Genomic DNA, 13,731 nt, shown 5'->3' with positions numbered 1-13,731 from the left:
ATAATTGCCCCAGTGGCCTAATGGATAAGGCACTGGCCTCCTAAGCCAGGGATTGTGGGTTCGAGTCCCATCTGGGGTGGTACGTTTTAAAAGATAGGTATGCATAAACTTCAACAACAGGTAATTGAGCTTTCTCAAACTCTCTTAAAACACATCATATACATTGTATGTCTTGCAGACATACACACATAAAAGACTGTAGTTCTTAGAGCTGTTGTTGCTAGCTGCCTTTCAACTTCAATGAGTACATTCAGTCATGAAAGGGGGCATTTAATACTTACGTAGAGATTTTCAAAGAGGGACCACTGGTGTAGTGATGTACTGCTGTTTTTTCTCTTGCACATTATCTCTAATTTCTGTCACAATATCAAATAGAGTCATGTGGCAGTAAAAAAGCAAACAGGGGCTGACACATGTAATACTCAAACCTGTAATACTCTATATGGCACCTGGTGTCACCAGAGTCTATAACACATAGTCTAAAAGCTCTAGCTAATTCCCAATATTTAACCATATGCCTTAACACAATGGCCTCATTGCAGCATAATGTTAAGTAGGATCAACCCAGAGTTCAAAGCCCACTTTTACACATTGAAAAAAGTCTTGTCTAGTCCCTAAGTACAGTGAGCATTATGTCACATGAGGATTTAAATGAGCTGGTCTTGGTTTCAGACAGCCCCTGGGGCAAAGGATGACATTGTCTTCAACTGTAGTGTCTGCATCAGTCATCCTTTTTCCAGGGAAAGACACAAGTAAAGCTCACAGCAAACAGCTCAACAATGTGCCTGCACATGGATCTAATCCTGTCACTGAAGAATCTGCTGATTCACTGAAGCCAGAACAACTGAAGTAACCTCAGGCAGGGCTTTGTGGGTAATGTGGGAAATGTGCTGCCATTTGGCTGAAGAAACAAGGCAAGAAATACTGCAGAGGTTATAAGAAGAAGAGAAAGAAAAAAACAAAACAATCAAACAGTCGGTGGTATAGAGGTAGATTCTCTTAACCTTTTAACACCTGGATCAACATCAGTTTTCTTGTGCTGCATTCAAATGCCTTTTAATAGCATTTAAATCTTTAAACCTGATGGGATATCTTTTAAAAACATGAGAAAAACCATAATGAGCAACTTGGCAAGAAGTGTCTCGCAAACTGCCAAAAATTAGTTTAAGGTGATTATTAATGAATTATTAGATATATTGAAAAAAACAAGGAAAGCATGACCAGATAACTCTATTCATAATTTTCATAATTATATGTTAAAGTATATGTTAAATAGAGAGAAAAAAGGAGCACTTTCTTGAGGTCATTTTCTTGTTTCTTGTCTGTTTGTTTTTGTACTTTGTACCTTTTTATCAATTTCTAACTAATTTTTGGTCCATTTTTTGTTAAGTTGCCCGTTGCCCTCTTCCTATGTTTTTGAATAAATCAAGCCAATCGAATCCTCTCCTCTGTTTGTGATAACAAATGATTTATCTTCCTAAAAGTTAATGTCAAACTATCTGAGTTTTGTCTTAAACTGAGAGGAATCCTCTTTATTTTAAGCCAACACTGTGTTCGCAGACATGAAATAAAGTACCATACAAATAAAGCAATGATATGGTTATCTTTGTAATGTGAACAATATTAGTCTGTCTTTCCAGGTAGGAGCACAACCTTTAAAAGAGCTTTGGCTGTCCATCTTGAAGATTTGTTTTGTAGACGCATTATTTAAATTGTCAGAGAAGTAGTCTTTAGTCTTGATGATATAAGCAAATGTTCATTCTGTAACCAGCTCAGTCCAAGAGGAAGAAAACAAAATCACAATCCCATTCCTCCCTGAAAAACATCGAACCAGGATGGAGACGATGGTCCTCAGAGTGCTCACCATTATAGGTGTGTGCTGTTTGTCTGCAAAACATGTCTACATCAGGGACCCAAAACCCTGGCTGGGGGCTCAGGAGCACTGCAAGAGCATCTTCACCGACCTGTCACCCATCACCAATGAGGTGGAGAATCAAGTTTTCAAAGGTCAGCGGCTCAAAACAGTTCAGGCTTGATTGGTCTCTACAGAGATGACAGCAGCCCCAGTGGATGGAGGTGGTCAGGAGGAGAAGACGCTGTTTATGCAGACTGGCTTTATAACATAAAAAAATATCATAAACGTGTCTTTTGGACCAAAAATTTGTGGTATCCTGCAGATGGCTACAATTTCTACAATTTCTTCTGTTTGAACTTTATCGTGGTGGAGGTGGAGATGAAGTTGGAGGAGGCTCTGGATCACTGCAGAGAGAAGCACACCAACCTCACCAGCCTGCTCTCTAAGACTGAGCACCTTCTGGCCCAAAGAGAGATCGAGGGAGTCCACCTCACTGAGCGGGTGTGGATCGTCCTGCGTTACCTGGAGGGCCGCTGGCTGCGGGTTAACGAGGACCCTGTGATGTGTGAGGCCTGGGCCAAAGGAGATCAGGACCACCAGTGTCCAGTACATGACAGCTGTGGAGCTTTGACCAAAGAAGGACAGTGGAAGAACTGGGACTGCCAGGACAAACTCAACTTCATCTGCATTTGAGTGTGAGAGTGGAAGTAGTGATAAGTTGTACAGTAACAGGAAATGCATAGTTTTTTTCTATTTGTAAATGACAGAAAGTCTGTAACATGGCAATTACACTTGGCTGCATAAAGGTGTAGTGGTCTGCCTTGATTGTTTTTAAAACAGGTATTTATTTCACCAGCAGAACCCATTAACCTCCACTAAGTGGTCACTGTATAGGCTTCCTGGAGTCCACACATATTCAGCAAACAATTTCATATCTCACAGTATCAAGGAAAGAAGAAAAGCCCAAATAAGAAGAATATAAAGATCTATGCAATGGTGTAAAACAACAGAGTCATTATTCTTTGTTACAATAATTAAGAATTACATGAAAGTATGAACTATAACAGTTTTTATATTTCTGTCAGCTTTTACTTTTACTCCACTATATCTTAAATAAAATGTAGACTTTTACTCTACATTTCCCCTAAGCATTTTAGTAACTTAATATACAACAATGAAGAAGTAGGGAGGAGATGGACAGACAAATGAGTGAATGGGAGGGAAGGAAAAAATTGATTTTGTTATTTAAATCCTTTAAGTTGTAAAAAAAAAAAAAAATAAAAAAAAGACCTTGCTTTTATGTAATGTGTAATGTAGGCTGGTGTATGTTATGAAGAAATGAAATACTAATCCTCAAAGTTATGTTTGCTCTTTTTTTGCTCTCTTTTTTATTAACAGCATTTACTTGCACTTTTACTTCTAATACTTAAGTACACTTCATATCATAAAATTACTTTTTGATACTAATATCACATCATTTACAACTTTTACTCCAGTAATATTCTTACTGGTGACCTAAACTTCTACCAGTGTAATTTTCTGGTGAGATATCAGTACTTTTACTCAAGTATGGCTTTCAGGTACTTCATCCACCGCTGCATCTAAGCTTTTGATGACTGATAGCAGGATTACAGTGGAACAGGGGCGTAGCACAAATGTTTGGGCCCTTTGCATAAGTTGTCTACATGGGCCCCCCACCCTTCCTCGCTTGATCTATGTCTCTGTCATGCATCTTTATTATCATTATTATTATTATTATGATGATGGGGGCGGGGGAGGTTTGGAAGAAGGAGGTTGCCTATGTAGCCTCTTACATCATAGAATCTGATGTGTCACAGATTTCAATGCAACACAAGAATTTGTTGTTTGCCCAAAAGTCTACACAAAGCATTTCAAGCTATTAAGCTGCTGAAAGTCAAAAGGCAGGCAGGATATTGTGAGTTCAAAAAAATCTTTCTTTCACCTGTTCTTTCTCAAGGTCAAATGGAAATAAACTTCCCAAGCAAATCTTTCTAAGTAAATGTGAGGAAGCTTCATTGACTTCTGTGGATGAATTGCAAACCAGTGTCATGGTTTATTTTACTTCTGGCAGTCAAGCATGGCCACATTAACCCATTCGCCTCCTCTGGTGATTGTATGGAGGGCCCTCTTCAGTCAGAAAACTACATTTTTCATTTATATAAAGGTGGGCTATTGTGTCACTTTGTAAAACCTTTAACACACAGTGCATCTATCGGGTCAAAAATCCAGTTTTAATCATAGCATGTTTTTGGCTGGTGGTCCTTATTGATAACAACAGCTGAGACAGACAGTAAACATGAGGAGAGAGGAGGGTTCATATGCATCAAAGGCAACAAGCTTGAATTAAAACTGATCGGACTGTCTGTGTATCAACACCTTGGCTACCTGGGGGGTATTCCACAAAGGAGCTTCAATAAACTAGAGTCTAACTTTGAACTCTGAGTTGATTTACTTTGAGATGGGAAACTGAGTATTCGGTCCCAGAACAGCTAATCTGAATTTGTTCAATCAACTCTGAGTATGTTCACCCTGAGTTCAGCGCGTGCACAACCTCAATAAAAGGCCATCATCAATGGAGCCCCGATACGTCGATTCACCGTGGCAACTGCTGAAAAACAGAAACCAAGTTACTTTACCCCATTGGAACTAGAGGTCCTCATTTATGCCTACGGAAAATAAGAGCCCATATTTAGAGAGAAAAGTAACACAGTTGCAGCAGATAAGGAGAGAAAAGTGGCATGGGAGAAAATTGCTGCCCGTGTCATTTGTGTCATGTGTGTCCATTGACTTAACATTAACCGGATTTTATTAAAATTGTAGCATACAGCTGAAAAAGTGGTGGATTGAATACATTTAGATTTTAATTTAGGTTCAATCCCACAGGGGGGAAATGCACTTGGAAACAACTGAAAATGAAATAAAAACATCATTCAGAAAGGTAAGGTATATTTTGCTCCGCCATGATTGTTGTCTACTCAGCCAACAGAAAGCATATGTACGGCCGGAGAATGTTATGAAGATGAATGATTGAGTGTAATGAAAAACTGTGCCATTATATCAAATATTCATCGGGGAATGAGAGCACATCCATGAGAGGTCTGAAAACCCTCTCCCAACGTAAGGCACTGCGTAATAATTCTACATCGATATCGATCAGATTGCAAAAATACAGACAATCTATGTTAGACAGCTTGCTTCAGGTGGGAGGAGAGAGGTAGAAACTCAGACTTTCAGACTCAAACTTTCTTACAGAAAACCTACCAGCGAGCAAGTTATGTTCACAGAGTTAGTTATTGTGGTGATTGACTCAGTTTGACTAAACTCTCCTTCTGGAACGGATAACACAGAGTTTCCCTCATCTCAGGGTTAACATACTCAGAGTTTTTACATAACCTTCTGGATTACCGTCTAGGACACTTTGAATATCAAGATTTAATTTTGCATAATTAATTTGCAAAAACTGACGTCAGAGGCGGTCCTGGTTAGTTTTGCGCCCTATTTATTTATTTTGCGGGTGCTCGTGCGCCCCCAAATAGATTGCGCCCTGGGCGGTCGCCCACATTGCCCATAGCAAAAACCGTCCCTGACTGACGTCTAATCACACCAGGAGTCATTCACTGACTTACATGAAGAGGAAACAGAGGAGGGATCACACTGAATTGAAGGCTTCACCTCGAACAGAGCAGGCTTTGTACTCATCTCTTCAACTATCTGTAAACTTCACCAGCATGGAGACTGTGATTTTGACGATGTTCTTCATTGTGAGTGCAGCGGAGCGGTTTGGAAAGCATGTATATGTGCAACATGCCATCGAATGGCATGAAGCTCAACAGTACTGCCGAGATAATTACACTGATCTCTCCCCCATCACTTCAGGACGGGATGAAAAGAGACTAAAAAATGCAGCAATTACAAAGGTTAAAAATAAGTTCTGGATCGGACTCTACAGAAATGGAAAAGACTGGAAGTGGTCAGGAGGAGGAGACGCAACAGACATACCGTGGGATGCAGATGAACCAGATGACCATGTGAATCAGGATGTTGCTGCTATTTGTTGGGAGAACTGTACGTGGAATGGATGGCACAATGTTAGGAACTTTAGAAAACTGCCCTTTTTCTGTCTCGACCTAATCGTGATCAAGTTCGAAAAGACCTGGGAGCAGGCAATGTTGTACTGCAAACAGACGCACACTCATCTGACAAGCCTGTCCTCTGAGACTGAGCTCCTTCTGGCTCTAAGCAAAATCAACCAAGCCCACATTACAGAGCAGGTGTGGATCGGCCTGCGTTATCTGGGGGACCGCTGGGTGTGGGTGAACAAGGACCCTCTACAGTACCAGGCCTGGTCCCCGGGAGATCAGGACCAACAGTGTCCAAAACATAAACGCTGTGGAGCTTTAACCAAACGGGGAGTGTGGGAGAACTGGGACTGCCAGGACAAACTCCACTTCATCTGCTATTAACTCTCATTCATCTTATTCTATGTTTGCAACAGCTCACTCTTGTCAGAGGTAAAATGTTAGATTTTGACTAAAAATGCTCAGTCCAACTGACAATCATATCTTTTCACTGGATAATTAAAATTTTCTGCATAATTTAGTGTTTTGCTTTAAGTTCTTGTCTTGTTTGTGTCTTTTCATTCAATTTAAGAAACTAAGGGGCACCAACCTGTCAATGTCTAACAATTCTAATATGTCACAAACCTCATTTTGTGACATATTATTTGAATATTTAATAAACTGTTGAAATTTTGCAAATATGTAATAAAAAGTGCTCTGAATCTTGTCATTTGAAGAGACAGCTCAACCCATAATCAAAAATGCATATTTTGTCCTTTTACCTAAAGTGCTATTTATTAGTCTAGATTGTTTTGGTGTGAGTTGCGGAGTGATGGAGATATCGGCCAAAGAGATATCTGCGTTCTCTCCAATATACATTGTACATTTTTTAAACAACCATCTGTAAAATTGGTTCCTACATTCCCACTGCATCTCAAGCTGCGTCACTTGGTTGTCAACTCTAATTACAACATGCCTTTCTAGTATTTGCTAATCTGGTTTTAGCACCAGTCAGCAATACTGCCTTTCTCGCTGCTCAACTGCTGTCAGGGTAATCGATCTATATCACTACTGGTGGTGTTGCGACATTGCAACTGATGAATGAGGCCTTGTGTTGCTGGTGACCTGATGGCGTAGCACACCTCTGGGAACTTTTAAGGGCTGTTCATACCAAATGACAACCACAACCTCAATTTCAAAATCACTGGAACGATACGAAACTATATGAAATGATATGAAACTATATGAAACGATGCAATGCGATGCAATACAATATACTTTATTGCCCTCATAGGGAAATTTGGACGCAGATTGTGCCTCCGTAAATGCCTTCACATTTTACAGTTGTAAAATGAAACTCCATATAGAATGCAATGATGTGCGAATCCTTTCGGACCTTTTATCAATTCAATACAGTACAAAGACAAGATATTTCATGTTTAAACTGATAAACTTAATTGTATTTGGTAAATGTACTCAAATTGCAGAATGCTCAAAAACCACCAGTTTGTCTAGATGTCTCTAAAGTCATGTTTTCCAGGCTAAAGAGGAAAAAGGACCTTTGTTTGCTCTTTATTCTCTTTGTTCATACTGTACTGCTACACCCCAATTTCTCAGTTTTGAGATCAATAAAGTATATCTGTCTATCTATCTATCTATCCCATTGTTACCAGCAGCAAGCTCTAAAAACAGCATCTGGGATGGTATGGGGGTGTTAGTGCCAAAGGCATCATGGGTAACTTCACATCTGTGAGGGCAGAGTGAATGCTGAAAGGTATGTATACCTGTGTATACACAGGTTTTGGAGCAACATATGTTGCCATCCAGATGACACCTTTTCAGGGACGTCCCTACTTATTCCTGTAAGACAATGCCAAGCTACGTTCTGCACGTATTACAACAGCGTGGTTTCATAGTAAAACAGTGCTGTTACCAGACTGGCCTGCCTGCAGTCCAGACCTGTCTCCCACTGTAAAAGTGTGGTGTATTATGAAGTGCAAAATACCACAACGGAGACCCCAGACTGTTTGGCAACTGAAGTCGTAAATCAAGCAAAAATGTAATAGGCCAATGATTTCACTTTCAAAACTTCAACAATTAGTGTCCTCAGTTCCCAAACACATACTGAGAGTTGTTCAAATAAAGGGTGATGTACCACAGTGGTAAACATGCCCCTGCCCCAACTTTTTAAAAACATGCTGCCAGCATTAGTTTGAGAATGAGTGTATGTTAACAAAAAAACAATAAAGTTTGTAAGTGCGAACATTAAATACCTTTGTATTGTATTCAACTGAATATAGGTCAAAAAGGATTATCACATTATTTAATTCTATTTTCATTTGCGTTTTATAAAGCATCTTTGTCAATCATTTAATTGAGGTTGTATAGCATTAACCATAAATATATAATTTGCAAATCATTTTAAAGCAAGTAGATATTTTAACTGCTGTTATCACAAATTGTGACATGCTTTATCTGTGGCAGCAGACACTGGTTGCCATTCATAGGTCTGCAGGGCCATTACACCTCACCTGTAAATATTATTCCAACCCATCAGGCTTTTTATCAGTAGTTGATCCTCTAACATCATCTAATCTGATGTGTCAGATTTCGATTCATCACAAGAATTTCATCTACTAACAGCATTTCATTTATGCTATTGAGCTGTTGAAAGTCAAAAAGCAGGCAGGAAATTGTGAGTTTTAAGAAAAAATCATTTTATCTGTTCTTTCTCAAGGTCAAATGAAAATAAACCTCCTAAGCAAAACTTTCCAGGTAAATGTGAGGAAGCTTCATTGACTTCTGTGGATGAATTGCAAACCAGTGCCATGGTTTACTTTACCTCAGGCAGTCAAGCACGGCTAGATTAACCCATTGGCCTCCACTGATGATTGCATGGAGAGCCCTCTTCAGTAGGAAAACTACATTTTTCAATCACATTAAGGAGGGCCATCGTGCCACTTTGTAAAACCTTTGACACACAGTGCATCAAAAATACAGTTTCAACTATTATATTTTTGGGGTATTACATTCAAGGATCCTGACTAGAATTAAACCAATCAAATTGCCTGTGTATTTAAAACTTGGCAACCAGGACACCCCGGATATCAAGATCTAATTTTGCATAATTTCATATGTATGCAAACACTGACATTTAGTCACAGCAGGAGTCATTCTCTGACTTATATGAAGAGGCAACACTGAATCGAAGGCTTCACCTCGAACAGAGCAGGCTTTGTACTCATCTCTTCAACTATCTGTAAACTTCACCAGCATGGAGACTGTGATTTTGAAGATGCTCTTCATTGTGAGTGTGGCAGAGGAGTTTGGAAAGCATGTATATGTGCAACATGCCAAAACATGGCCTGAAGCTCAAAAATACTGCCAAGATCATTTTGTTGATCTTTCCCCTATCACTACAAGAGGGGTTGAAAAGAGACTGAAAAGTGCAACGAGGGGGAAAGTCAATGGTTTGTTCTGGATCGGACTCTACATAGATGGAACACAATGGAAGTGGTCAGGAGGAGGAGACGCAACAGATATACCATGGGCTGCAGGGCAACCAGATTATGTTGAGATTCAGAATTATGCTGCTGTTTGTTGGCACAACTGTAAATGGCATGGATGGTACAATATCATCAACGGTGATAAACTGTCATTTTTCTGCTTCAATTTGATCGTGGTCGAGTTAGACAAGACCTGGGAGCAGGCAATGTCGTACTGCAAACAGACGCACACTCATCTGACAAGCCTGTCCTCTGAGACTGAGCTCCTTCTGGCTCTAAGCAAAATCAACCAAGCCCACATCACAGAGCGAGTGTGGATTGGCCTGCGTTATCTGGAGGACCACTGGATGTGGGTAAACCAGGATCCTCTGGTGAGCAAGGCCTGGTCCCCGGGAGATAACGACCACCAGTGTCCAAAACATAAACGCTGTGGAGCTTTAACCAAACGGGGAGTGTGGGAGAACTGGGACTGCCAGGACAAACTCCACTTCATCTGCTATTAACTCTCATTCATCTTATTCCATGTTTGCAACAGCTCACTTTTGTTGGAGGTAAAATGTTAGATTTTGTTTTAAAATGCTCAGTCCAACTGACAATCATATCTTTTCACTGGATAATCAAAATTTTCTGCATAATTTAGTGTTATGCTTTAAGTTATCTTGTTTGTGTCTTTTCATTCAATTTAAGAAACTAAGGGGCACCAACCTGTCAATGTCTAACAATTCTCCAACCTTATTTTGTAACATACTATTTTTAAAATTAGTAAATCGTTGAAATTTTGTTTATGTTTAATACATTTTGCCCTGAATCTTTTTACTTAAAGGGACAGCTCACCCCAAAATCAAAAATACACATTTTTAATCTTACCTAAAGTGCTATTTATCAATTTAATTGTGCTGGTGTGAGTTTCAGAGTGATGGCGATGTTGGCCATAGAGATATCTGCCTTCTCTCCAACACACTGAAACTAGATAGCACTCAGTTTTTACGATATGATACCATGCCATACCATATACTTTACGTATTGCCTCCGTAGGGAAACTTGACTCAGATGCTGCATCCATAAATGCCTTCACAGTTTACAGTGCGAAAATGTACCTCCATATAGAATGTAAAGATTTGCAAATCCCCTTTGACCTATTCTTAATCGTATACAGTACAAAGGCAAGATATTCCATGTTTAAACTGATAAACTTTATTGTATTTTGTAAATACACACTCATTCTGAATTTGACGCCTGCAACATGTTCCCAAAAAAGTTGGGACAGGAGCAGCAAAATACTGGGAAAGTTGTGGAATGCTCAAAAACCACCAGTTTGGAATATTTCACAGGGAAACAGGTTAAATTGCAACAGGTGATAATATCATGACTCGGTGTGAAAGGGACATCCTCGAACACTCAGTTGTTTACAGGCAAGGACAGAGGTTCACTACTTGTGAGAAACTGTGCGGGAAAACAGTCCAAAAGTGTAAGAACATTTTTCGGCACAAAATTGTGAGGAATTTAGGGATTTTGCTGTCTGCAATCCATAATGTCATCAAAAGATAAAGAGAATATAGAGAAATCTCTGCATGTAAGGGGCAAAGCTGAAAACCAACATTTTGCCCATGACCTCCGACTCCTTCGGCAGCACTGCTTTAAAACTGACATAATTATATAAAGGATATTAATACATGGGCTCTGGAACACTTTGGAAAACCATTGCCGATAAACACAGTTCTTTGCTGCATCTATAAATGCAAGTTAATACTCTACCATAAAAAGCAAAAGCCATATATCAAAAACAACAGGAAACATTGACATTTTCCCAGGGCCCAGGTTCATCTGAAATTTCCTGGCACCAAGTTGAAAGGAGTGCTGTGGTCTGACGAGTCCGCATTTCAAATAGTTTTCTAGATGTCACTAAAGTCATGATTTCCAGGCTAAAGAGGAAAAAGGACCATCCCATTGTTACCAGCAGCAAGCTCTAAAAACAGCATCTGGCATCATGGGTAACTTCACATCTATGAGGGCAGAGTGAATGCTGAAAGGTATGTATACCTGTGTATACACAGGTTTTGGAGCAACATATGTTGCCATCCAGATGACACCTTTTCAGGGACGTCCCTACTTATTCCTGTAAGACAATGCCAAGCTACGTTCTGCACGTATTACAACAGCGTGGTTTCATAGTAAAACAGTGCTGTTACCAGACTGGCCTGCCTGCAGTCCAGACCTGTCTCCCACTGTAAAAGTGTGGTGTATTATGAAGTGCAAAATACCACAACGGAGACCCCAGACTGTTTGGCAACTGAAGTCGTAAATCAAGCAAAAATGTAATAGGCCAATGATTTCACTTTCAAACCTTCAACAATTAGTGTCCTCAGTTCCCAAACACATACTGAGAGTTGTTCAAATAAAGGGTGATGTAACACAGTGGTAAACATGCCCCTGCCCCAACTTTTTAAAAACATGCTGCCAGCATTAGTTTGAGAATGAGTGTATGTTAACAAAAAAACAATAAAGAGAGATTGAAAGATTGTAAGTGTGAACATTAAATACCTTTGTATTGTATTCAGCTGAATTTAGGTCAAAAAGGATTATTACATTATTTAATTCTATTTTCATTTACGTTTTATAAAGCGTCTTTGTCAATACTTGAATTGAGGTTGTATAGCAATAACCACAAATATATAATTTGCAAACCATTTTAATGCAAGTAGATATTTTAACCGCTGTTATCACAAATTGTGACATGCTTTATCTGTGGCAGCAGACACTGGTTGCCATTCATAGGTCTGCAGGGCCATTACACCTCACCTGTAAATATTATTCCAACTCATCAGGCTTTTTATCAGTAGTTGATCCTCTAACATCATCTAATCTGATGTGTCAGATTTCGATTCATCACAAGAATTTACTGTTTGTCCAAAAATCTACTCACAGCATCCTTCACCTGTTCTCTCTCAAGGTCAAATGGAAATAAACTTTCTAAACAAAACTTTTATGTAAATGTGAGGAAGCTTCATTTACTTCAGTGCATGAAGTGCAAACCAGTATCATGGTTTATTTTACTTCTGGCAGTCAAGCATGGCTACATTAACCCATTCACCTCCACTGATGATTCTTTAGTTGGAAAACATTTTCCATTCACATCAAGGAGGGCCATCGTGTCACTTTCTTAAACGTCAGAAATCAAGTTTTAAATATTGCATTGTTTGGGATATTACAATCAAGGCCCCTGGCTAAAATTAAACCAATAACATTGCCTGTCCATTAAGACCTCGGCAACCAGGACACCCCGGATACCAAGATCTAATTTTGCATAATTTCATATGTATGCAAACACTGACATTTAGTCACAGCAGGAGTCATTCTCTGACTTATATGAAGAGGCAACACTGAATCGAAGGCTTCACCTCGAACAGAACAGGCTTTGTACTCATCTCTTCAACGATCTGTAAACTTCACCAGCATGGAGACTGTGATTTTGAAGATGTTCTTCATTGTGAGTGTGGCAGCGGAGTTTGGAAAGCATGTATATGTGCAACATGCCAAAACATGGCCTGAAGCTCAAAAATACTGCCAAGATCATTTTGTTGATCTTTCCCCTATCACTACAAGAGGGGTTGAACAGAGACTGAAAAGTGCAACGAGTGGGAAAGTTAATGGTTTGTTCTGGATCGGACTCTACATAGATGGAACACAATGGAAGTGGTCAGGAGGAGGAGACGCAACAGATATACCATGGGCTGCAGGGCAACCAGATAATGTTGCAGATGAGATTTATGCTTTTGTTTGTTGGCACGGATGTTTTTATAATGGTTGGTACAATGTCAACAAGGATATAAAAATACCATTTTTCTGCTTCAATCTGATTGTGGTTGAGTTAGACAAGACCTGGGAGCAGGCAATGTCGTACTGCAAACAGACGCACACTCATCTGACAAGCCTGTCCTCTGAGACCGAGCTCCTTCTGGCTCTAAGCAAAATCAACCAAGTCCACATCACAGAGCGAGTGTGGATTGGCCTGCGTTATCTGGAGGACCGCTGGATGTGGGTAAACGAGGATCCTCTGGTGAACAAGGCCTGGTCCCCGGGAGATGACGACCACCAGTGTCCAAAACATAAACGCTGTGGAGCTTTAACCAAACGGGGAGTGTGGGAGAACTGGGACTGCCAGGACAAACTCCACTTCATCTGCTATTAACTCTCATTCATCTTATTCCATGTTTGCAACAGCTCACTTTTGTTGGAGGTAAAATGTTAGATTTTGTTTTAAAAATGCTCAGTCCAAGAGATATGTAATTAT

At 39.8% G+C, this 13,731-nt stretch overlaps 1 protein-coding gene and 1 non-coding gene across 2 annotated transcripts; both read left to right on the top strand.

The window, feature by feature from the left end:
* Positions 1–6: 6 nt before the first annotated feature.
* Positions 7–79, top strand: trnar-ccu (transfer RNA arginine (anticodon CCU)). The gene has a single exon. It is a non-coding gene; the product is annotated as a tRNA-Arg (tRNA).
* A 5,423-nt stretch (positions 80–5,502) lies between these two features.
* On the top strand, positions 5,503–6,339 carry LOC148189919 (lymphocyte antigen 75-like). The gene has a single exon (XM_088075119.1). The coding sequence runs from the start codon at positions 5,503–5,505 to the stop codon at positions 6,337–6,339; it is 837 nt and encodes a 278-aa protein (XP_087931245.1).
* The last annotated feature ends 7,392 nt before the right edge of the window (positions 6,340–13,731 follow it).

This window comes from Plectropomus leopardus, chromosome 3 (assembly GCF_026936395.1).
Source record: "Plectropomus leopardus strain MGB_pleo_1.0 chromosome 3, ASM2693639v1, whole genome shotgun sequence".
NCBI lineage: Eukaryota > Metazoa > Chordata > Actinopteri > Perciformes > Serranidae > Plectropomus > Plectropomus leopardus.
This window is presented reverse-complemented; position numbering and strand designations above follow the sequence as displayed.

Coding starts and splice junctions, on each gene's coding strand:
- LOC148189919 (XM_088075119.1), top strand. CDS start 5,503: ATGAAGAGGAAACAGAGGAGGGATCACACTGAATTGAAGGCTTCACCT.